Raw genomic sequence first — 25,787 nt, 5'->3', positions numbered from 1 at the left:
AGGGAAATGCCAAGTCCTGCGCCTGGGCAGGAGTAACCCCAGGCACCAGTACAGGCTGGGAAGCAGCTCCCCCAGGGAAGGACCTCAGGGACAAGCTGACCATGAGCCAGCAACGTGCCCTTACGGCAAAGCAGGCCAACAGCCTCCGGGGCTGCGTTAGGCAGAGCATTGTCGAGGGAGGTGATCCTTCCCCTCTCCTCAGCCCTGGTGAGACACAGCTGGAGGGCTGGGTCCAGCACTGCGTTTCCCAGTACAAGATACGGACCTAGTGGAGTGAGTCCAGCAAAGGGCCATGAAGATGATGAAAGGGCTTGGAGCATCTGACACATGAGGAGAGGCTGAGAGAGCTGGGAGTGTTCAGCCTGGAGAAGGGAAGCTCAGGGTGGATTTTATCCTTGGGCATATGTACCTGATGGGGGGAGTAAGGAAGACTGAGCCAGGCTCTTCTCAGTGGCGCCCAGTGACAGGAAAAGAGGAAACAGGCACAAACCGAAACAGAGGAGGTTCCATTTAGACAGAAGAAGAAACTGTTTTTACTGTGAGGATGGTCTAGCACTGACACAGGCGGCCCTGAGAGGTTGTGGTGTCTCCATCCTTGGTGCTATTTAAAACCTGCCTGCACACAGCCCTGAGCAACCTGTTCTAGCTCGCCCTGTTTTGAGCAGAGTTGGACAAGATGATTTCCAGAGGTCCTTTCCAACGTCAACAATTTTGTGCATTCTCCTCAAATGTACTTGGTAGGTGACTAGTTAAGGCACAGTACCACTTCCCTTTTATATCTGGGAAAAAAAATCCAGCCTCTCTCCTGAAGGACTGAGGAAGGGAGCCAGCAAGTGATCTCCAAAATGCATGTAAAACTGTAATTACTGGAAGCATTTCTGTCTTGAGTGATAGTCTGTGTGCACGTTCACACTGTGGTTGGCTGCCAAATGACTACTTACAGAGTGTTACCATGTGTGTGAGGGGGTCCTGAACCTTTCATTAACAGTAATTGCTGCACAACTGCTTTACTGAGTTCCTACAAGCACTTATTGCTTGTGCAACAAGAGGAAATTCAGCAAGGGCAGCGTATGGAGCTCTGGGTCATCAGGTAGCAAGTGTCTGGGCTGGAGACAGCTCTTAGCAAGGTAGCAATGAAGCTGAACCTTCAACCTGAACCTGTTTTTCTAAATGAAGGTGGAGAGTAGAGGAGACAAGGGTTATGGCTTCTTGAGATGCTTTCACATGATTAGTCTTTCATGCAAGTAACTTAGCTACCAGACCAGCTCCCTGCTGGTAAAGGAGGGAGCCCTGGAACCATCAGGTCTGTTTACCTGGGTCTCTTCTGATATAACATACCACCCCATCTAACTACCCCTGTTGTTGATACAGGTCCTGAGTTGCTGGAGCCTTACCTTTACCACTCTGCAGAACTCCTGCCAGTGAGTTGCGGAATGCCAACCCCAGGAACAGCTGCTGCCAAAACAGATGGGTGGCCTTTGATCAAATAGCTGTCTGGTTTCCTAAGGCCTACAGCATGATGTAGGCTCCTGCACAGGCTATGTTATTTCTGCTGATTTTGTCACTGGTCCTGAACCTTGCCACTTCCTTGGCTCCAGTTAAAGCTCTATTTTAAATACACTAGAGTGAAGCAAGGCAGAATATAAGCACATAGACTCGTGTTGTGCTTAAGCCTTCCTATAGATAAAGGGTGCAGAGCTAGCTACATGAACCAGCAAGTATTAAGAACCAAAGCAGAAGCTGTTGAGAAGCGCACCTGAATTAGCTCATCCTTATGCTCAACCTCAGTAATCACCTCTATCCTCCCTGCTGCTTGGATTAGGACTAGAACTCTGTTTTGAGTGTGTCCTTTCTCCTTCCCTTCTCTTGTTCTACCCCAGAGAGCACCAATGGGAAGAAAGCAGAATTTGCTTTTGCTAAGCTAATGATGTCTTTTAGAGAAAGCCTTGAGACTTAGTAATGCTTGCTGCAGTGAGAGGAAATGCAGGGGAACAGCCACAAGCACAGCCTAGGCAATCCTTCTAGAAAAAAAATTGCAGGATAAGATTCTTTCTAAGGGACTTGAGTACGTGCTTAATACTGATGATGGAGGCTAATGAACTCCCCCTCATCCCCCATTGCTCTCTACAAATCCCAAGACAGACTCTTCCATTAATGCTTGAGTCTCTTAGGACCCCTATGTATCTGGTTGAGAAGCTCCTGAGGGAAGAAAAAGTATCAGAATTCTGAAAGGCAATTAGCACAACTCTTTCCCCTTCCTTTCTGTTCCCCTGAACTACCTATACATACAAAGAAGTGTTTAAACTACATTCATTTCCTCACCAGAAAGGACAGCAGAGAAGGAAAAGTATTTGAAAGGCTGCACAGCTGTAACAAGTGGATTTGTCAGATCAACTCACTTCAGCAGGCAGCCCTTGGCTTAAAAAACAAACAAAAACAAAAACAAAAAAAAAACCAAAAAAACCCAACCAAACTGCTTTTGCACGCTTAATTAGGACAAGCACAAGGCAAAGAAAGTTTGAGATCTGAGGCCACTATGTGCTTGCTATAATATGGCATCTTTCAGAAACATAGATAGAAATGGTAGGAAAAGTCATGAATAAAACCAGCTGTTAAATCAGTGACAGATGGCCAAAGCAGTCTTACAGTTAATGCCTTAACCCATGTTAGACAAAGTTTAAAAATAATTTAAAAAAAAAAAAGATTGTAGTAATAATGTAGGAACTAATTCCAGTACACACGTGGTTTTCTGTCCACATCAAGGCATTTTATTGAGGTATAAACTTTGCAGAAGATGAGGTAACAATTTGCATAGGACATGCAAAATAACTTCACAATTAAAATTTACTTGGCATTAACTACTGTATGTGGAGAAAGACTTATAATTCCTGCGTGTTAGATTCTCCTCAATGCACAGTTCTGTTAATGCTAGTGGTAGGACCATGGAGAAGGTACAGCAGTTGTAGCTAAATGAAATGCTTTCATACAAATTTTATAGCTTCTTTTCAGTGGTTTGTGTTAGAGATTACTGAAAGAGACAACACTTGCTACAATTTAAAGTAAGCTTGTCCAATGCAAGAGAGTGCTAACATTCTTGTAGCAACAACAGTGGGGTGGGTGAGCATTGTTTTATTGGGTTTTTGTAAGAAAGCTTTGTACGTTATTGGAATAAAAAGCCCCCAGTTGTCAAAGTTAGTACTCTGAATTTGGCACTTGAGTTGTCACGCTTGTTAAGGCTAAAACATGGAAGTCTTGGTAAAGATACATTCTTGTGCTATTAAACACTCCTCTTTCTTACATACTTATATGAAAATAAGTACATGCTCTATTTCCTCAATTTCAGATTTTAAGAAATTCTATCAATTTATCTTTAGTGTAGTTCCCTTGAAGCTTGCAAAATAATTTCAGTTTAGTCATGAAGAATATACAGAAAGTTTCCTACAAAATGTTCAGTTACTGTTTGACATGTAAAACATTCCTTGCTGGTGAATGTTAATATTCTAAGACCTAGTAGCAATTCCTGCAGACAGTAAGAATCATGATATCATTAGAACTATACTATAAAATGTACACAAGCATATATAGAAAATTAACCAGAGAAACATCAGTTGCCCGTTGAAAGTCATTTTTCTAACCCAATTCAGAAAGATTATCAAAATACAAAACCAGCTTTAAAAAACAGCCTGAGGTAAGAGTTAAATGCAAATAGCAATCTTTTTCTTAAAAAAATAGCTGTATTGAAATTCTAGGTACTTAGAAAGTTACTTACTGTCAATAAAAACTTTTACTAACAATTGTAAAGAGTACTTTAACTAATACAAAAGTATAGAAACATTGTACACAGATTCAAAGTAAAAAAGTACAATACTGTACTTTCATTTAAAAATATATAGCTATGACAATTCAAACTTTTACCATACACACAGTTAACTGGCTTTGGATTAGCTGCTACTGTTGTCCGTGGAACAGTCAGCTAATTCTGTGTGCTGCTGACTTTCAGCTGTGCTAGGACATGGTATTTTACCACGTCCATTTGCCTGAGTAAGTCGTTGGCTGTAAAACAAAATGTAGGCTTGAGCCTTGCATACTTCTTCCATAGTGCACATGTTGAGTTTCGAATCATTGCAGTGTACCCAAAATCCTGCAGTGAAGAATACACCAAAACAAGTCATCAGGACACCGATTTGAAGTAATTGCATTACATTTAATAATTAATTAGTGCTCAGTCCCATTTAACGAGTTGCGTAGAAATAGTATACTGTTTCAGTTGATCTAGTATATTTGCCTCTGTATTTTAAAAATCCAGCTTAGCTTCCTCAGATTTACAGGAGAGTTTATAGCCAGAACACGTTTAACAAGCCAATACAAAAATTGAACTGTTTTGGTCTACAGAACCGTACTTCTCATTCCAGGCAGTTCAGCTACAAGTGATTCCCTTTGCTTTTGAGAAAAGGCAGTAAGCTTAGCAGTTTAGAATTACGAACACCCCCTTTTCCCACACTCCCTATTTCACAGCTGGTTCCTACCTCCTTCTGAATTGTAGCAGTAGGCAGTGTAGTGCCCTGAGCCAAATCCTTTCCCATGATGCATTACCACAGCAGACAGGTCGTAGATAAAGCAGTCAGGTAGGAGGGACTTGAGGGATTCTCTGCAGCAATAAGGCTCCATGTTCAGCATTTGATCAAAATTAACATGTACGCCAATCTTCTCACGATGATTCCGTCCTGACCACCTGGAAAGTTAAGTCAAATGAAAATTTACATTTTTTCAAAGAAAGAACACAGCATTCTGAATTATGTTTTAACGTAACAAGTGTTATCTTCACTATTGTCTTTGTGCACAAAATAAATGCTAATTTACATACTTTTTTCCCCTAGGCTTCCTCTTTCACTCCTCCTTTATCTCAAGGCCTTTTAAAATGTGTCTATGGTACCTACTATTCTCACCATCTGAAATATCCATCGTAAGATCTGTGTAATGGTGAGTGGGAAGTATTTGCCACATATTACATCTCATAGGTATTTCTCCTTTTTTCTATTTCATTTTCGGTTTCCTTTGTCTTCAGGACAGACTCTGTACTAATGTGTGGGCTAAGACTTCACAGAGATGCAGTCTCCACTTCCTTACTCTCAGGCTAATGCATATGGTTATATGAAGGTGACGTGAGACTTCCACTGAATACAGTCTCAGTTTGTACATTGGTGAATATTAGCATTTACTCTACCTGAAGATAACACAAGATTAATTTTTACCAACAGAATTCACAGCAAGGTTAGTAGGTTTTGACTGAAAAGAAGGATGAAGTAATTTTGGTATCAAAGTAGCAAGAAGGTGGAATCCAAAAGGTGAATTCTCTACTTACAGTCTATCTTACTGATGTTTAAATTAAACAAGAAAAAGAAGTTTCTAATAACTATTTCTCATCATACTAGTAAACAGAAATGAAACTGATGCTGAAAAACATTCATCCCAAACAATGGAAGAGCAGGACTGAACTGGTCAGTTTGCAACACTGTTTGTTGTGGTACTACTTACCTAAACCGTTTAAGGTGTAATCTGAGAACCTGAGGTAGTCGACACACCATAAGCTGCTTCTGAGCTTCTGTGAGTATAACTGGTTTAGAAGAAAACTTCCTTCGTTTTGCTGAGGCCAAACACACAGTTACACAATACAAATCTCGATAACAGCCTTGTATTTCAGTCTAAGATTTATCCACCAAATTTGCGTGGACCTAAATAGCTACTGTATGTGCCTCCTTAAAAAGGATACACTGAGAGTCATTTTGCAAGGATTATTTTATGATGTAAGTATAAAATACTTGTGGCCGCTTAGGTTAGTCACCTTAATTAAAAAAGCTGATGGGTTCTTCAGCTGGGAGTATCAGAATCCCCATTAGTGTGTGATCAGACTTTATCTAAGAGAAGCATCACACTTCAAAACATCCTTTGAACAATTCCATCTGCTAGGTGGTGAGTAATAGCTGTCAAGCTGACCACACCAGGACATAAGGACGACTTTGTTTGTAACATACTTTTAGTATTTTCCTTCTACACTTTCACTTTACATTTTACACAGAGAACGTATGCGTGAGTACATACTGCCTTTACTCACTGTTGCACTGATCACATGCATATATCTTTCCTTCCAAAGCTTCAGTTTCTGTAAACTTGGCCAGCATTTCTGTCAGCAGACATGGATACTGAGACGACATCTCCTTGCCGTTGCAGTGATACCTCTCAGGAAACTCCAGGGACAGGTCCCAGAAAGGTTCTACAGTATTTGATTTATTGTCACAGGCAAGACATGTAACCTGTAAAACAGTATTTCACCAGTTGGTTACACTCAAAAACTTACTTTGCTAAAAGTGTACCATAACATAGCTCTAAAAACCAAAACAAAATAACTGATGCAACCAAAGACAAGACACAGTCATTTAACAAAAGAAATGATACACCTAATTTCTTTTCTCTGAAGCAGTATGTCCAATACTGTTATCACAAATAGGTAAGTGTTCTTATGTTTTACTGAGAAAGAAAAGCAGTGTCAAAATGGTCTGTCTGGGACTGTCCAAGAGAAAGCAGCTGATGGGAGTCTCGGGAGTCTTTTCTCCAAAAAGAAACACTCCAAAAGGAAAACGTACATGAAAGAGAGAAACTATAGTTTAGGTTAATTAAAAAAAAAACCAAACAACAACAACAAAAAAACAACCACCAAAAAAAAAACCCACAACCAACAGCTGGGGATTTTAAAGTCATATCCTTCTTACTTTGTGAAGCCTGGATTAGGAAGCACACTTCTTCAAAGAAAAATTAACAGGTAAAAATAATTTATTTCTTCTTTCAGTAAGTGGATCCATCGTCACACTAGGGAAAGGACAAGCAGTAAGACAACATAAATAAAATGTCAAGAAGTGAAGTGAGGCAACCTGGAAAATGCAGATAATACAGCAGGGGACAATTAATTTATGATAACATTCAATATTTAGGAAAGTAAGTTAAAAGCAGTAGCTCTTCTACACTGGAATGGCAACACACTAGGTGTTGATCTGCAATGCAGTCTTCTAAAAGCCAGCTCAAGCTGCTTATAGAAGAGTGTCACATCATTTGAGTCTTCCTCCAAAGGACCTCCACCCTTCCATGATCCATGTGGATTAATAACTTCTATCAGCAGCTGAACCTATGCAGTAGTGAAACTCCATTTAGACTGTAACAAGCATAGTTCATAAAGGCTATAAAGAAATACCAGTAAATATCAAGTGTGTGTGTGTGTGTGTGTGTGAGACTAAAGATATGTTCACCTTGGTATGTTCAATGCAACAAAGTACAATACAATCCTGAAGAGTAATTACCTGAGTTTTCTACTGTTAATGTATTTATTGGCTTAAAAATTGCAGTTGACCAGTAACTCAAACAGCTCTAACCTCACTGCTCTAGAAAAGATGCATTGTGAAAATAAGCTGAATTTTAATTGGGTTCAGATAGATACCTTTGACAGAACTTCCAGAAGCATCCAACATGTTCCCACCCCCTTCCCCAACAATTGAACTTTCCCACCAAAAAGATGAAATAAACTCAAAATTTTCATATAGGACCTACTTTCAAGATAATGTTATTTATCAGCTCAGAATAACAGCCAGGTGTGATGAGACACCACCATTCATGTTTTACAGTAAATGGAGTATCAAATATCTCCTTAAGTTTGCACCACAAGGATAAATAATTGGCAAATTAAATCTCTATAAGCGTGCTTCCTGTTTAGGAAAATACCACAAGTTGTTTGGAACAACTAATACAAAGACGTAGTAATAAAGGAATGAAAATCCACAAGGGATCCAAATATTGTTATTTCACAGGCACGCCTTTGTGTTGCTGTTCTACATAAATTCAGTGTAGTTCTCTTCAGTTAGGTTAGTAAGCCTACTCAAGTGTAAAAATACACTCAAGTTTTGTTCAAAAGCTCCTTTATTTTCGTCTGAAGGTTTGCTGTTATGTAATTATTCACCCTGCTGTTATTTCATGATCATTTATATAAGGACAGATTTGTCACCTTATGTTACCTTCCCCCTAGGTGTTCTTGTGAGTAATTGTTTAATGCATTCGGTAGCTACGATAGCTTATACACGATCTATGCATTAGCTACCTAATGCACATGGGTATTTGTGTACCAGCACACATGTTTAGCAGTGGAGTTAGGAAAGCTGTCAGTTGCTTTAAGTTCTAAGAAGAAGAAAAAGCCACTGCCTTGTTCTTAGAAAACAAAACTTCCAACTTACATGGCAGAAAAGAGGAGAATCTTCTGTTTTAATTTACACTGACAGGAGCTTCTTTTGTAAGTGCTAACATCTGGCAACGTTTCAAAGCCACAAACTATTAGTAATTCAGAGCTGGAATCTAGACTTGGAGGCAAAATGATATGTTTGGCCACAGTTCAAGCTAACTCCAGCATAAACACAGAATGACTAATAGATTTCTACTGTACAAATGGGTGATTTTGTTGGGCCAAAAGTTTATTTAATTGACGAGTTACTTAAGAATTTGTTGCACATGAATGCACACTGAAGATTAACGGGCTCAGGATGAAGTACGTACATGAACTCAGTACAGATAATTTTTAAAAGTTCTAAGGTTTTAAATGTAGTGTGTAATGTTAATAATCTAGGTTATTTTAAGATCCTCTTTCCCAACTAGTTAATAAGTACTATCCCAAAGAAAAAGAAACAAATAATCAATCCAGCTTCCAATTTTTGCCTCTCAAAAAACAAAAAAGATAAGAAGCAGCATTATTGCATCAGTTTATCTTGTCATGCAACTGCGAGCAAAGCTGATTTGTACTGTACAAATTCTTGTACTGATACAGAGCTGCACTTATTTCCTCAAATGCAAGACACTCCTCCTCACCATGAGGCTGCAGCAGAGCTAAACTCTTTAGAGTTACCTGGGATTTGCGTACTTGCCAACAGCCAAGTAACCCGATGTATTCGGATAATCATACACCCAACCATATCAGCCACTGTGTGCTAACTGCTCCTGTACACACTCTCACTCAATGGTAAATGAGAGGTAAATCACAGGGCTGGAACAAAGGTTCCTTCCAAATACTTCCTACAAAAAAGGAAGTATTTTTCTTAGCCAGGCCTGAGCTTACAAATTGGATTACTCAACAAGTAGGAGGATCCTTACCCTTCTGTGGAATCCATCTGCACTGGCCTGTCCATCAGCACGGGCTTTACAACACTCCCATCACTTCTCTCTGTCCTAAATGGGACTCCTTTATCTCACACTCCACTACCATTCACACAGTACAACCCAGATTTTCTTTTTTCATGAAAAGCACTGAAGTTGTATAAACTGCTCAAAAGTTGGTTGAGCAAGATGTGAGGTTTTTATTAAAAAAAACAAAACAAAAAACCCCAAACATGAACTCAAAGGGCTGGCAAAAACTTCATGCATCTGTCCAATGTAACTTTTTATGGTATGAGTATGCACGACAGTAATAGGGAAGTGAGTCTGCTCTAGCAATCTGGTTAGAGACATGTATCTTTTTATGACTATATTTTACAAACTCAGAGTTTCATTTCACCTCCCCATTATATTCCATAATTGCTATTTTAGGAAGCCTTAATGCTGTCATTTATAACAAAGCTACATGAGAAGTTTACATTAGAGCAAAGAAAGTAAATTACTGTTTTTAGCTAGTCTGAAATCTCTACCTTATGTTCTGCCCTGACCACCCTCTCATGCCTTGAAACACGGGTACTATATACAATTGTTTAGTTAAAGCTCAGTATTCAATCATGGGCCAAAGGCCACACTGAAAAGAGCTGGATCAAATTGCTTGATTCAAGCTAAGCATGGAGGCCACTCAGACAAGCATCATTGTGCCCACAGTAATTTGATGGACAGCCGCTGGCCCGGATGGCATTCAGCCTAAATGCAGCCAAAGAAAATAGTTAACATATTGCTGCAGAAGAAGCCAACCCCATCATCAACTGTTTTGCCTATGTTCCCTGCACTTGCATGGAAGAAAGACAACTGTTACCATCTCTGCTCTAATTCTTTTTTGGTTTTTAAGAACAATAAGATGGCAAGTCCCATTTTTGTGCTTTCACTACTACTTAAGTTTTCACTATATGAGACACATATACGAAGAGCAGTAATTGAATTTTTCCACAGCAAAGCAATCAAAGTAGAAGGGGATTTCTAGGATACTGCGACAATATGGAATTCCACATGACAGTCCATACTGTATTTCTTCAATTATAAAAAAACCTAAACTTTGTAGTGATGAGCATACAGCATCATCAAAATGATCTGTATCTATTTAACAGAATAACATAAGCATAAGCACAGCGAACCTGTGGTCTGTGATTCAATGGCCTCCTATAGATGAACTTAAAATGTCACCTTCATCTAGTTGGAAAGCAACTTGACAACCATTTTGTGATTCAGGCTACACATAAAAGCACAGAGACTAATACGGGAGTATAGAAATCAGTATACAGGTCATGGATCTGTTTAAGTGTAAATCCTTCTATTACTTACCTGAAGTTCTCATAGTTTTTAAGTCTATTCAGTGGGAGACTTAATACCCGGCACTGCACGAGTCACCCTCAGCATTCTCCCCCAAACTTTAACTCACAGCATACTACCCAAAACTGAAGGGCTTCAAACAACCCAAAGATTGCACATTTCCCCTTCTCTCAGCCAATCTGTCCTGAAATACACCGGTTGAGCAAGTAAATGGACCAAGACTTGCAAGGAGAGGCACTGCCTTTTAAAACTTTAAATATAGTTTACATACTACATTGGTTAGAACCTACTTCACTCTCTGGGTCTTGGCATATTCATTTCTCTGAGCACTGCACACTGTGCTGAGTGGGGCCAGGGGGAGGCATTTTGCTCAGATTCCATCTTAAACATGATCAGGAAGTAATCAAACAGTTTGGGGTTTTTTTAAATATGCCTAGAGATATCAAAAGCTAGTTCTTACTAGGCATTGCTATAATAAATGGTGAATTATTGGAAAAAAAAACTCACAGCCCAAGACAGGTTTGTCCTAAGAAGAATCGGTAACTAATCACAACTTTGCTGCAGAGGAAGCTCGTTACTAAATCGGCATAGCAGTGAAAGTGAAGAGCAGCGGCTATGTTTGGTATTGCTGTAACAGAAACCTAGGCAAAGAGCTTTACCTAAGGCACCAGACTCAAAAGCAGTGGAATCCTCACAAGAGACTTTCAAAAATCACCCCAAATAGTTTCTAAAGGGTTCCTCACCACTCCAAAAAGATGTTAAAATGACATTGGCTAGGTATTTCTTTGATCACTTACATTAAATTTGAATTTACCCAAGAGCACTCTATAAAGAAATCATCAACAAATACTTTGCAACATGCAACATTAATTTTCTTCCTTGAATTAGGCACCCAAGCAGCTTTCACATAAATCAGCACAAACCTTATTTTTTCCCCTCCCTTACTGGGTCTTTTTTAGCCACAGAAAATATTGATTGCCCTTCTCCTTCCGCTTGCCTTGAATTAGAAGCTATCCCTGATGAAACGGTAAGAATTGAGGGAGCTGGCTGATGATGTTGCAAGGCCATTCTTCATCTTTGAAAGGTCCTGGCAAGGTCACGCAATCAGGGGAGGACAGGAAGAAAGCAAGTGACACTCCTGTCTTCAAGGAGGAGGATCTGGGGAACTACAAGGCAGTCAGCATCACCCTGATCTGTGGGAAGGCTGATGGAGCAAAACCTGGAAACCATTTCCAAAGGTATTAAGATGAGGATTGGGAGCAGCCACCATGGATTCATGATGGGAAAATCACACTTGACCAACCTCATAGCCTTCTTCCTACAATGAGATGACTGGTACAGATAACCAGTGGATGAGTGGAAAACAGCAGATGTTGTTTATCTTGACTTCAGTGAGTCTTTCGAGACCGTATTCCATAACATCCTCACAGAAAAAATGAAGTGCAGGCTAGATAAATAGACAGCGAGATGGACTGAAAACTGAATGAGCTGCCAGGTTCAATGGGTTGTGTTCAGCAGCATGAAATGCTGCTGGAGCCCAGCCACTAGTGGTGTACCCCAGGGGTCAATACTGGAGCCAATTCTTTTAAACTCTCAGCAAGTTTGCAGATGACATGAACCCCTGCAGAGTGGCTGATACACCAGAGAGTTGTGCTGCCAGCCAGAGGGACCTGGACAGGCTGGGGAAATGGGCCAACAGGAACCTCATGCAGTTCTGCAAAGGGAAATGCCAAGTCCTGCGCCTGGGCAGGAATAACCCCAGGCACCAGTACAGGCTGGGAAGCAGCTCACCCAGGGAAGGACCTCAGGGACAAGCTGACCATGAGCCAGCAACGTGCCCTTACGGCAAAGCAGGCCAACAGCCTCCGGGGCTGCGTTAGGCAGAGCATTGTCGAGGGAGGTGATCCTTCCCCTCTCCTCAGCCCTGGTGAGACACAGCTGGAGGGCTGGGTCCAGCACTGCGTTTCCCAGTACAAGATACGGACCTAGTGGAGTGAGTCCAGCAAAGGGCCATGAAGATGATGAAAGGGCTTGGAGCATCTGACACATGAGGAGAGGCTGAGAGAGCTGGGAGTGTTCAGCCTGGAGAAGGGAAGCTCAGGGTGGATTTTATCCTTGGGCATATGTACCTGATGGGGGGAGTAAGGAAGACTGAGCCAGGCTCTTCTCAGTGGCGCCCAGTGACAGGAAAAGAGGAAACAGGCACAAACCGAAACAGAGGAGGTTCCATTTAGACAGAAGAAGAAACTGTTTTTACTGTGAGGATGGTCTAGCACTGACACAGGCTGCCCTGAGAGGTTGTGGTGTCTCCATCCTTGGTGCTATTTAAAACCTGCCTGCACACAGCCCTGAGCAACCTGTTCTAGCTCGCCCTGTTTTGAGCAGAGTTGGACAAGATGATTTCCAGAGGTCCTTTCCAACGTCAACAATTCTGTGTGTGCGTGCACGTGTGTATGTGCATGTGCACAAGTGCACGTGAACTTAACTGTCAGGAAGTTATCTTAAAAATGAAGAATGAAAGCCGAGCAACTGAGGGAAGAAAAGCAATCTTTGATAACAAAAAAGTTTTCTAAAATAATAATGTGATCTTCTGTGACTATTTTGACAAGTTTTTTTGTTATTATTAGACTGAAATATACATGTACATCTCTTCACACACAAAATTAAGAATACCAAGCAATTCAATAATCTGAATTATTATTTTGGTATTATTTAAGAATAGATAAAAATACTTAGAATCATCCTGTCTGCCTTACAGAAAAGTCAATTTTTCCTGGTAATTCTCATGACAAGAGGCTTATTTTGCACTTTACGAAGTTTTTAAGGTTTTACCACCACAGTGGTAAAAGTTTTACAAACGTAGTGGCCAAAAAGCACAAGATATATAAAACATCCAGTATCTCTTTTCCTTAGTAACTACCACTTCTTATTTCCAGAAAGCTTCATACTATATGGGTTGAACTGGGGGACAGTTATATTGAGCAATTCATTTGGGACGTGTATGTGCTATACTCCAATGTCAAGAGTGCCTCCAAATCAGCCGTATCAGAAACATTTCTGTTCTTTCACCATTTTTGATGTCTTGATAGTCTTGACTCAGACTTTTTGTCAATATTAAAATCTTCAAAGATACGATCTAAAATGGCCCTCAACTTTCAAGCAATCAAAACCTGTGTACTCAATGTTATCCTAAGGGTAAACCAATTTAGTTAAAAAACTGAAGTTCAAGAGGTAAAAGCTGTGTCTACACATAAGATTTTGCCAGCATAAATATCTGCAAATTTCCTAGATCTGCTAGGCTAGCTTCCTAGATCAGCTAGATTGTCTAGATCAGCTTTCACACATATTTCATACTAGTTTCCCTGTCTCCCTCCTCCCCAGTATAAATCATCCTGAAAAAAATCTTAATACTGGTATAACTACACACACCAGACTTTCTGCTAGTATGATTTCTGTGGACATGTGGGACACAATTTTCCCAAAGCAGTGCTGAAAATATACATTTACTTTGGAAGCTAAAATATGCTATTTCAATTTCTGGATTTTTAAAAATATACCTGCCCACTTCCTTGCTTAATAGGGACAAAGTTTGAAATAAAGATACTTTAAAAATTGTTGGATACTGTGCTATTTAGCTGGGATCATTTAAAAAAACACAAGCCAAAAAACTCGAGAGAGATGGTAGCTAACATACTTGAGCTCTTGAAGTGTACTTCAAAGATCTGTGGATCAGTATGGGTCAGTTTACCACTGGCACATAACTTCATAGTGCAGTATTTTCTCCTTTCCCATTGAAGGATCAAGGACAGGAGGCAGTGGGTGCCTTCCACGAGAGCACAAGCACTGAGGGACTGAAAACAACTGGGATTTTAATAGACATACTGGCATCTGCTTACAGTCCCAATTAGGTTGAGAGGGATGAGCCACTGTTCCAGCAGATCTGCCTCTGAAAGCACAGGTTTACAAGATACAGACTCCTTTGCCCAGTAAGTGCTACAGCACAACTTTCTCCAGGCAATCACTGAAGGAAGACTAGCATGTGAAAAAGGAAATAATAGAGGGGACGGGTTTTGTAGCTATATATCCTATCTTTACTTCCCTTAGATTTATTGGGTATTGAAGTTTCATAGTCTGTACTGCAGAGTAAGAAGCTGTAATCCTAAAAAGGATATTGGAATAAATAAAAAAATAAAAAAATAAAAAAAAGAAGTCAAGAGGCAATCCACCCATGCTATTCCTGGAGTTACTCATTACCTAGTTTAGTATTCCACAAAATAGTAAAAGATTTCAAGTAGTAGATGAGGAAGACTTACTTTAAATCAGCTGAGAGCATAACAAACCCAAACCAAATAACTCATATAAAAGGTGCAATTGTTTTGACATCACCTAAAGCTTTTTCTAGTTATCAAAAAGTAATCTGCATAAAATTTCACACACCCAATTTTCTCCTTTCTTAATCTTATATTCTAAATTCAGTTGCAGGAACCAGGCAGCCATTTCAACAGCAACAGACTGATGGCAAACTCAGGATTATGACTTCCCTTCAAGTTAAAATAGAACAGCTAGAAGAAAAGGGAAAATGTTTTATTGCACATGTGAAAGTAATGTGAAACCTAGTAAACACAGAGCTTATCGGCATTGTAAGTGATCCTCTGTGTACTGTATCGAGTAGTTCATAGTATTCCTGAGGTTTGAAGGTCAAGATTGACTTCACTCCACTTGACTATCTCACAGAATCAAATATCTTTAACTAATATTTTCAGTACAAAGGGATAGTAAATATAATAACTTTTTTAGTGATCCTAAAACAGAAGGCAACTGCTGCAGAGAAACAAGTTTCTCAGTTCCCCTTATTCACTGAATTAAGATGTAGTTTATAAAATACTCTAGACTAAAATCCCATGCTAATTTTTAATAAATGCAGCAGGCTATGGCTCCAACTATCTTCTAGAGAGAAACTGTAATACTGTTACAGCTTGTAGGTACGGTTAAGCATACAAGGACAAAGCATACACTCCTTGCTTTTAAGAGCTAACATTGTCAAAGATGTGGTGATATAACAAGAAGTCTTTCATATTTTTCTTCAGCCCCACACGGATGTTTTCATGCCTTTTTTGTTAACTCCATTATAGCAGTTTGTGCCAGTTCTGACAAACAGCCTAGCGAGATCATGATGCAGCAATCTTATTGAGGAGAGGAAAGTAATTGCCTAATAGAGCTTTTAAAGCTCATACTTGCATGTGCAAACACCAGGGTCTGAATCATTAAGATGACCTGAATAAATTTTATCGAGGAGAAAATGTAAATCTTCAGAGGTCACCATTTCTTTTAATATTTATCATGTTCAAAAGTGCTAGTGAAGACTAAACTGGAACAAAGGAGTGGCAGAAGACAAAGGGAACATTAGGAGATAAAGTGTTGGACACTGTCTGTGGGAACTGCCTAATGAGCCAGGGAGAAATTACTACAGACAACAGCCTCAATACTCTTTTCCTTGTTCCTCTCACTTGAGGCATTCTGAACTTCATCAGGCTGTATTTTGCACACAGACATTGACCAGCTGCAGTAAAAGAGCTGTGTGTTGTAGTCACAGAAGTCACAGGATAGCTCAAAACTGTTTAATTCCCTTTCAGTCTTACTCAATGACTGAATGAGAATTGAGTGAATTCTCACTAGTCCCCTCCCTGGTTTCAGGAAGGTGGGAGGGTTTCTAGTCACAAGCCTCTTCACATTACAAAGCTAAAAACATGTCAAAGAAGTGGTACTACTGAAATAATGCTTACAGTCTTCAGAGCCTTGAAAATTCTTCCCAAAAATGAGTCCTGTTAGAAGGCTTGGAATGCAAACAAGCTGTGTCAGTATACTTAAGCAATTACTTTGTTTTACTAACAAAGCTACTGTTTTGGAGAGGAATGTGATTTTCAAATAGAAAGCTTCAGTGACATAATATACTAGCCACTTATATTAGCACAACCCTGATACAAGATATGTTAACTACCCCGAGGAAGGGAAGTACGCCAACAGAAATGTTCTTACACTGGGCCAAATGGAAGGTAGAGGATGATCTGGTTTTATTAGCAGATATAAGTTTCTAGTAGTTATGCAAAACCTAACATGACCTAAAAGCTAACATATGCTGCAAACAATCCTAGTTTTAAAAGTCCTGTTATCTTACTATAAAGCATACAGATATAGCAGTAAACAATCCTACCTTAGTCAAAAACCACTTGCATTTCTAGCTTCACATGCTAAAATACTAAACCATCAATCAAATAGTCAGAATAATCAGAACATCCACATTTTTGTTAATTTGTGTTAAACCTCTACTCCTTTACACAACATATCCATTAAATGCTTCTGCGCTCCCTCAGTAACATGTGCATACATACTAAAGACCAATTCCAGGGGGCCAAGACTTTCTTAACCTCTGTTCCTGCTGCAATGTGGTTAGTTTTTAGATTATTTCAACAGAACCCAGCATTTGTTTGTTCAGTCAGTTCTCAGACGTTTGTACACGCACACAGTTGGGTTATGCATAATAGTAAGTGGACACGTTGAAGTACTTAACAGGAAGCCGAGAAGAAGAAAAAAGGAGAGTAGCCAGGCAGAAAAAAGGAACACAACTGTTGCCTCCACCCCACAAATTTGGTTCCTGTGTTGACAGAGCCTTCTGTATCTTTGTGTTGTAACAGAAAAGTACTATTCCTGTACATAGCGTCATGACAGGCAATTGCTCTGTAGTAATGAAACTCAAATTCAAGCTGTTTACGGAAATAATTCCCTGCTTGGCATCCATTACCTAATCAGTTTCCACTTAGAGGAGATTAACGCCTTCCTTAACACCTTTTATTTAGTATCCTATAATGATAAGCTAGATGCTTAAAATTGTAAATTCTTTATTTCTGCAAATTAGTTGGTGCTTAATAGCAAAGTCAGATATTTCTCAGTAGTTGCAAAGGTGTGCTTTAAAATACCAAATTTAACACTTTCATGCTTATCAGGTGACTCTTCTATTGAAAGTTTTAGGAGTACCCAAATGACCTTTCTTCTGAAGTTGTGTATATTATATCCTCCCCATCCCTTCTCAGTAGTTATAAATGTATTAACCTTTGACGTATGCCCATCACTGACCAGTATGAATCCATAACTACAAATCATTACACACTTTAAAAAAAAAAAAATTATAAAACATACCTGACTTAATAGCTGTCCATGAAAAATGTTGTTAACCACATTCAAAACCTGTTTTATAAGTTTTCTTTGAGAAGCAGGGATGAGAGCTGGGTATCTGGTCCCTGTAGTCTCCAGTTCCTGCTGCACTTTATCCAAAAGTTCACAGAGAAATTCCTGAGCATCTTGTTGGGCATATCCTCTGAAGGCTGGAATTAGTCTCCACACAGAATGAAGCATGGCAAAAGGAGATACCAGCGCCCATTTGCCAGACCACATAACTTGGAACAGAGTATGCAGCTCATGACAGAGAGAAATATGCTTTGAACTGGGCTCCCTAGGCTGAATAAGTTCCATATTTCTACTTTTTGATGCTCCTCCACTTAATCCAGAGGATAAACTAGGCCGCCTCACAGAAGATGATCTCTTTAATTTCTCTTGGTTCTCATTCACATGTAATGTTGAGGCAGCTATTGACAGGCGTTTAGATGAAGATCTGGTTTTACCATTGGTTGCTGTTGCCAGCAGTTCCTGAGTTTGGTTGAGATCAAGCTTTAAAAAGCATTCTCGAAAAATAAGTAAGTGACTTAATACCTGCAGGATAGAATTCATATAGCATGTATTTCCCAGGTTTCTCAGTCCTGTTACCCCAGGAGTCACTGTGGGCCTTCGTTTAATTGGAGAGTCACTTATTTTTTTCAATCTTACTTCATCTGAGGTATATGTTTTTTTCAACTCTGCCACAGATTCCATGTTCTGTGATGTTTTTTGCAGGCAGGGTGCTGTTTCTGAGGACATTCTAATCTGATTTTGTAAACGACTGCTCTTTCTTGGAGGCATCTTTTCCATCTCTGCTTTCAACTCACGCTTTCGTTCTTGTCTTCTCTTCCTAGCTTTGTCCCTTCTTTCCTCTGCTTCTTCCCGACGCCTTTCTTCTTCCAAAATCTTTTTTCCAGTAGGTGTCAACTCAAGCCATGATCTGAATATTTTGCCCAGGAACGCACGCCGTCGGTGCCAGAGAGCTGTGAACATGCGATCTTCATTCCGAAGCAAGGCTTGGGCACCACCATGTGAAAGGTAAGAATCATCACTTGTACCCATAGAACGCAAAGTCCTCCCACTTCGAGTAGTGCACTCATAGTTTTGACTCTTGATTGCACTTAATGTACTTCGCAACAGTTTTAAATCACCAGTTGCGTTATCATTAAGAACATAATCATCGCAGAGATAACAGAAAACATACAGCTCATTTACTTCCAATGCCACTGGGTGACTACTCTCCTGAAAGTGCTTTAGTGCATGTTCTTCAATATATCTTCCACACGCCACATGTGAGCAGCTGAGGCACGCCCACACAGATTCGGTAGTATTGCAGTCCATGCAATGCCATTTCTGAGGATTCAGAATGGAGTGATCTTGGGCCAGTCGCAGACGTCCTATGTGCTTACACTTATCCATTGTTAAAACTGAAATTGCAGAGATACGCTGGCAAAACACATCATCCAAACTATTTTCTGTCCATGATATTTCAATCTGCAACTAAACAAAAGTTATATAAGTTACAGTTCATAAGTACCCAACGGTATCACTTTTACAGGTGTCAGTATACCAAATGCATACTTGAGGTTAAGATCATGATCGCCATCCAACTAAGTCCCACCGAACACATAAAGGCAGTCAGTTATGTGGAGCCACAATCAATATCATCAACAGCAGTTCGACGTTCAGACTAAATGGCCTGAATACCACTGTTTATATTCCCAGTACCTTCTGGCTCAGGACTGAAGCATACTAGCTAAAGTGTAGCAATCTACACTTCAGATTAGGCCTGTTTTTTTCAAAGAAGCGCTGATTTAGTTAAAAGACGCTGTTATAGAGTTTGGATACAAACACAACCTAAAATGGGACAGGTTGCCCAGAGAAGTTGTCGATGCCCCATTATTGGAAGTGTTAAAGGTCAGGTTGGATGGGGCTTTGAGCAAGCTGGTCTAGTGGAAGGTATCCCTGCCCACAGCAGGGGGGTTGGACTAGATGATCTTTGAAGATCCCTTTCAACCCAAACCGCTCTGTGATTCTATGATCCTAAAATGCTCCTATTAATTCTATCCCTAAGCATACAGGTGCAGAAGTGCAAAGTTCACTTAAATTTATGATGTTTACACAGTGCCAACAGTTCAGACAAATGAGGCTTTATACCACTCAAACCCTTAATTAAACCACACCTTTAATTAAATCACTGCACCATTGTGCTCAGGCAAGCCCATTATACCAGTGCTTTCTACAATAATGTATCGTCAATGAGTACATTTTAACATGTCATCCTAACACCTCTGAAAGAAAAAGAGGGACCTGGAAAAGCAGAGCTTGATTTCTTCATAAGACAGAAATACCATTAGATATCTACCTCAGTTGCTGCAAACTTTACAAAAACCTGCACTTTGAACAGATCTTTCTAATCCATGTCTTCAAAAAATGATTTAAAAATTTGGCTAGCACTGGTTACATCCCTTAATAAGTTTATGTGGTAGCATTTATTTGTTCAAAGCTGCCATATTTGCTTTCTCCTATAAGGTGCTAAAACAAACAGGCAGGCTCTGACTAACAAAAATTAAAGAGACAGTGATTCATTCTTTCTTTATGTTTTTACCATCTTTCTTGCGACTATCTCTAGTTGAGAGATATCACCTCGAGACAAACGATGCGTCAGGAAGTGATTACATTTGATCTGGGGTGTTTGTGCCCACGATGTCACTGACTAGAAGGACTAAATAGCACACAGCACCAGTATCATTATGTGCAGTACTTGCCAGATGAAACGGTTAATCTATCTGAGGAGTACCAAGGGTTTGTCAAATATCCAGGCTATGCCAAGTGAGACAAGTTACGCCATTACAAATGCATGCAAGCTGTGGACCTGGCCTAGGCTGTACAATGTTAAGGTCTAGGATTCTATGTTTTACAGATAAGTAAACCATGCTACAAAAATACTGAGTGATTTAGACAACTCTGGATAGAACCCGAAAAATTATATTCCAGCTATTATCCTTAAACATGTTAATATTTCTCCATTTTTACAGTTCTGAAATACACAAGAATAGGTTCCTCAATTTAGAACAGATGTCTAGGTTAGAATAAGCATTAGATTGAGGGAACCCTAACATACAATGACATGACACCACTAAAGAAGGGAAACAGGTAAAAAGTTGCAGCTGGATAGGAAAGAAGCTTTGATTTTCATCTGGTACTTAGATAAAAACTGTAGTTAAAAGATTTAACAAAAAATGGCTTTGGTTAATTGGCCCACAGCTAGTGCCTTTTAAAATGTTACAATGCAGATACCAGCAAAAGAGCTATAACAACTCTCTAAGTGCATAATCAGCATCCAGCATTGCATGTGTTGTGTAGGTCTTATTCTGTAATACAAAAAAGGTTGAGCCAGCTATAGTGAAATAAAGTATACACAGTTTTACATGTCCATATTAATCATTCAATTTATTTAAGAGTTGTCTCCAGTCCATACTCACTGCACTGAAGAATTTCAGGCGCCATGACCTCTGGGTATCCATTCAGTAATTCCCAGATTAAGTACCAGCCATAGTGTAGTATGGGAGGTCAAGATCCCTTGTGTGCTATGGTCAACAGATCACAAAAATAATGGCTTGCTGAACTTTTTCAGTTTGCTAGCATCTATAACATTCATTGCTTCTAAAAGGCAGTCTATTCGTACGCTGCCAATGAGATTCTTTTACAAACAGCCATGCATACTAAGTTTGCTTTTTAATACTGTCTTTATAAATAAGACCACTAGCACTATCCCATGTCTTCTCCTAGTCTGACAACCTGTTTTCCCCAACAAAGCTGAGCTTTTCTAACACTGATAAAATTCACATAAATTTCAGAGTTGAACTATGTATGTTAATTCTTCCTGGACTATTAAAGTAATACCTATGTAAAGTGTGCTGCAAGAACTAGATATGGTAGACAGGATTTTAAGAGACAAGACTCATCTTTGTGTTTCTGGGCTAACAGAAATAGATTCTCCTGCATAACGTATTAGTAACGGTCCTTTCCAGCAGGCCAGAAAAGAACACTAAACCCTGCCTTCCCATAGGGCTGTCACACAGAGCAATGCTGTCAGTCAGAGGAATCTGACAGGTCGACCCTTTCTGGTTTTGTTAAAGTCACTGTGTAAACACTGTGCCTTATTTTTCCTTCTTTTTAATATTATATGGTCAGAAAATTTGTTTTTCTCCATTTCAAAAATATTATCAAGAGCGAAACTACTTACATGCCTCAATGTAAGCAGATATTGGACTGAGGACAAAAGTAGTCTGCTGATTTCAGGACAACCACTGTGTAAACCAGAGTTGCACAATCAAGCTCTTCATGCAAAAGCAACACGATTCTACGAAAGCGCAAGATCAGCGCCTTGAAGAGAAAAAACCTAAAACCCCAGCTCCCCCACCAGCAACCAAGCCAGCCTGACATTTTCCCACCTACGTCGATGTGTGGAGAAAGGAGACGGGGTGGAAGAGGGGAGGGGGAAGAAACATCTTGGCATGGGAGAAGTCTTTCTTTGAAGAAAATGTGAAGAAATCAAAATGCAGAGTTTGGTCAAAAAGACAGAAATACCTGAAAAGACTGTGAAAAAGCTAAAAGTACAAAACTGAGACCAAGAAAACTTCAGCTGAATGTCAAGAGCACAGTGATAGCATGAATGTTTTATGACGTGGAGCACTGAAGTACTGAGACTACATCAAGTCATAACATTTAAAAACTTTACCTTAGAACTAAGACTTGGCAAGATAGAATAGCTCGGGGAAAAAACAGGAGTGAAGTGACAGATAATGGTGGAAGAAACCTAAGAAATACTGCATAGTCATTCCCACGCCTACTAGAAAGCTGCAGCTGGAATAAAACAGTATAAGCAAATGCTCCAACGTTAAAATTCCCTAAAGTAAGTTATTCAGTGCTAGTTTCTGCATTCTTCTCTCCCGAGCTTCAGTTCTGTGCACACACACAAAGAAACTGTGAATTAGTTGACCAGCACTTCAGAGATCAAGCCCCCCTGTGTTCTTAGCACAGACCTGAGCTGAAGTAGTAAGGAAAATAACACATACTAACATACAGAATAGCACTACTGAAAGCATTAAGTTGTCTGGGAAAAGAGAGATATAAAGTCTTTTCTTGTGCCAAAGTTTCACAAGCTAGAAGATAGACAGAATAGGATTATTTTTTTTCATTGAACCATATTTCAGCCTTATTGACCTGCTCATTTCTTTAGTTTCACCAAAGAATGGCTGGCAAAATGTACATTTTGGGGTAACTCATGAGCTGAAAAAGTACTCGATGTCAAAAACCAACAACTTATACGTCAAGAAAATAGATGTTTTTCTTCCATTTGTGTTCCATGTAAACAAGAAATTAAGATTTATCTTCACAGCTGATAAATTTTAAAATTGTAACTCTAAATATAAACAAAAGGAAATCTTTTTCCCTTACTCACTACTTCCTTAATTAATTGCTTGGCACGTAAATGAAAAATCAGTCTACCTCATGCGTTAGACTAGAAATGCAGTACATAGTTTTACTAATAATATATACACACGTATGTGTGTGTGTTCGTGTGTCCCATTAATATTCTGGTTTTTAAATCAGATGACAGTTTACCAACTGACTTTAATCAGGTTTAGAGTACCTGTTTAATATCTGAAAAAACAGGAATCATGGGTACTTGAACAACTGAAAGTTTTAGACAAGTATGCTAACTAGAAGGCAGATGTACTGCTTTACTGCTTTCTTTAAAAAAAAAAATTGTTTTAAGAAAACAACCCAACAAAACATTGACATGCATAAATTCAAGCTGCAGTACAGTCTTGCAGGCATAACAGTAAGACTTAAAAAAATCAAAGCAGCACTTCAAGAAGAAATTTTGTAAATTATTTCCGATTTTTAACACTACAGCCTTTGGCAAGAAATCCCCAGCCTCCATTCTTTGGAGCCATACAAATCGTCATTTAACTTTTTTTCTCTTTTTTTTCGCCAGCTAGGGAATGTATATACAGTATGCTCCCTAGAAGTAGCCATTTACACCAGGACACCAGACACCGGTACAGCATTACTTTCAATGTCTCTTATTGCAAATAACCGCGCGTTTCCTGCAGTTGAGAATTCAAGGTAAACAAATAGCTCAGATCGAAGCACTTCCACAGAAGCATGAAAAACACAGCATTCCTTACTAGTCTGGATTTACACCTGACCATTCTTCCCATTTAGAAAAATAAGTATCTCTGACTGCTCTGACAGCTCCTCGGAAAACGCCTGGCTCCTGTTCTGACAGCCCTTGCAAGTAAAGACACTCCAGACAAGTTCACCCATGGCTCGACGCCGGCGTACGAGCGTGCCCACGACTGTTGCCGTAGGAAGGTCCAGCGCTTCCCAGCGCCTCGCGACATGGCGCGACTCTTTGCCTCTCGCCGACAACAAGCGGCACGCAGCAGACCCGAGCGGCTGGCCTGGCAGCCCTGCTGCCCGCGGCGCGGCTCACCGCCACCTTCTCCTCTTTCTCCTCTTCCCCCTGGTCTCCCTCACCTCGACGCCTTTCCGACCCCTCCGGGACGGGTAAGGGGACCGGGCCCCACGCAGGGGCCCGGCGGGCTCCCCGCCACACACCGAACGCGGCGGGGAAGCGGCAGGACGCCTGCTGCCCGCGGCCGGCGGGGAACGACGGTCCCGGGGGCCCCGCTCCCCCGCCAGAGCCGCTGGCACGGCCGCAGCCCCCTCGTTCCCGCTCCGGGCGGCTCCCCCGGCCCCACGCCGTGCCCGGCTCGCCCCGCAGCAACGAGAGCCCCTTCCTCAGGTGCCCCTCCGCCGGCACCGCGCCGCCGCTACCGCCCCTCCCCGGGGGAAAGGGTGCCGCCGCTGCCCCCCGCCCTCCGCTCCCCTCCGCCGGGCACGTGGCCCCCGCGGGGCTCCCGCCGGCCGCCCCGGACGACGGGGTCGCAGAGCCGTCGCCCCGCTCCCGCCGGCCGCCCCCACACGCACCCGTCACCCGCCACTGCCGCCATCTTGGGCGCCCCGAGCCGCAGCCTCCTCGGAGCGGCCCCTCGGCGACGGTAGCGCCGCGCGGAGGCCGTCCCCCCAACCCCACCCGGCGCGGGGATCCCCATTCCCGCCGCGCCCGCCTCCCCTCAGCCGCGCCCGCCCGCTCGCCCGCGGGGGGCCGCGGGGAAACAAGCGGCGTCGAGCCGGCGGGGAGCGCCGCTAGGCACCCCCGTCGCCCACCCACACCCCCCCCTCCCGGCCGGGCCGGGCCGGGCCGCTGCCCCGCACCCACCTGCCGAGCGCGGGGCGGGAAGGGCCGATCGCCATGTGCCGGTGGCGGGTCTGTCACCAGATTTGTAGTGGCAACCGAAGTCCTTCCCACGTCTCCTCCCACCTCCCCCGGCCTCCCCCGCCCGCCGCCGCCGCCGGCCCGCGGCTGGGCCAAGCGGGCCGGTCCCGAGGGGCCGGGCGACGGAAGCCGGGCGGGGAGCGGCGGGGGCGCGGCGGGGCCGCTGCCCTGGTAGGGGGCTGAGGCGGGCGGGGCGGGCGGGCGTTGGAGCCGGTTCCCGAGGCACCGAGGAGCTGCTTCTGCCCCCGGCCAGTGCCCGCAGGGCACCTGCTTTCCCTGCGGCGGGTCTGTACCCTGCCGGGAAGAAGAGGGGTCTCGGGCTTCCCCGCAGCGGGTTTCCTTATTTTCCTTCCTACATTTCACTCGTGTTTTGTCTTCGGTGGCGTCGTCCTTGTTCGGCCAGAGTAAGAGCTCTGTTCGCGTTTCCCCACGCGGGCTAAGCGCAGCGCCGCACGGCAGCACCCCGGGCTCGCAGGTGCTGCCAGGAGCCACTTCTGGCCTCACCGCTGCCGGGATCTGTCTGCCAAGACGCGATGGTCAAACACACCGTACAGGGTGTCTCAGCCTTCACATCGCTCTGTGCGTATTGTTTGTGGAAACTATTGCAAGGCAGCTCACATGGGAAAAAAAAAAGCTCTTATCAGGCCCCCGTTACCCATCTATCGAGTACTTTTTCAGTCTCGGGTTTCATTAC

At 41.8% G+C, this 25,787-nt stretch overlaps 1 protein-coding gene across 1 annotated transcript; it reads right to left on the bottom strand.

The window, feature by feature from the left end:
• Positions 1 to 2,751: 2,751 nt before the first annotated feature.
• USP44 (ubiquitin specific peptidase 44) lies at positions 2,752 to 25,052 on the bottom strand. The gene is made up of 6 exons (XM_050898410.1): positions 25,037 to 25,052; positions 17,725 to 19,239; positions 6,113 to 6,311; positions 5,536 to 5,644; positions 4,527 to 4,732; positions 2,752 to 4,141 (listed from the first exon to the last, which is right to left on the bottom strand). The coding sequence occupies exons 2-6, from the start codon at positions 19,156 to 19,158 to the stop codon at positions 3,942 to 3,944; spliced, it is 2,148 nt and encodes a 715-aa protein (XP_050754367.1). The 5' UTR covers positions 19,159 to 19,239; positions 25,037 to 25,052; the 3' UTR covers positions 2,752 to 3,941.
• Between the last annotated feature and the right edge of the window lie 735 nt (positions 25,053 to 25,787).

This window comes from Gymnogyps californianus, chromosome 1 (assembly GCF_018139145.2).
Source record: "Gymnogyps californianus isolate 813 chromosome 1, ASM1813914v2, whole genome shotgun sequence".
NCBI lineage: Eukaryota > Metazoa > Chordata > Aves > Accipitriformes > Cathartidae > Gymnogyps > Gymnogyps californianus.
This window is presented reverse-complemented; position numbering and strand designations above follow the sequence as displayed.

Bases quoted from the DNA above. Each gene is read 5' to 3' on its own strand.
- USP44 (XM_050898410.1), bottom strand. From the start codon at position 19,158: ATGGATAAGTGTAAGCACATAGGACGTCTGCGACTGGCCCAAGATCAC. The intron at 6,312-17,724 runs GTATGTTTTATA...ACTGTTTTACAG, and splicing joins ATGGACAGCTATTAAGTCAG to GTTACATGTCTTGCCTGTGA. The intron at 4,142-4,526 runs GTAGGAACCAGC...TCTTCACTGCAG, and splicing joins CTGCTACAATTCAGAAGGAG to GATTTTGGGTACACTGCAAT.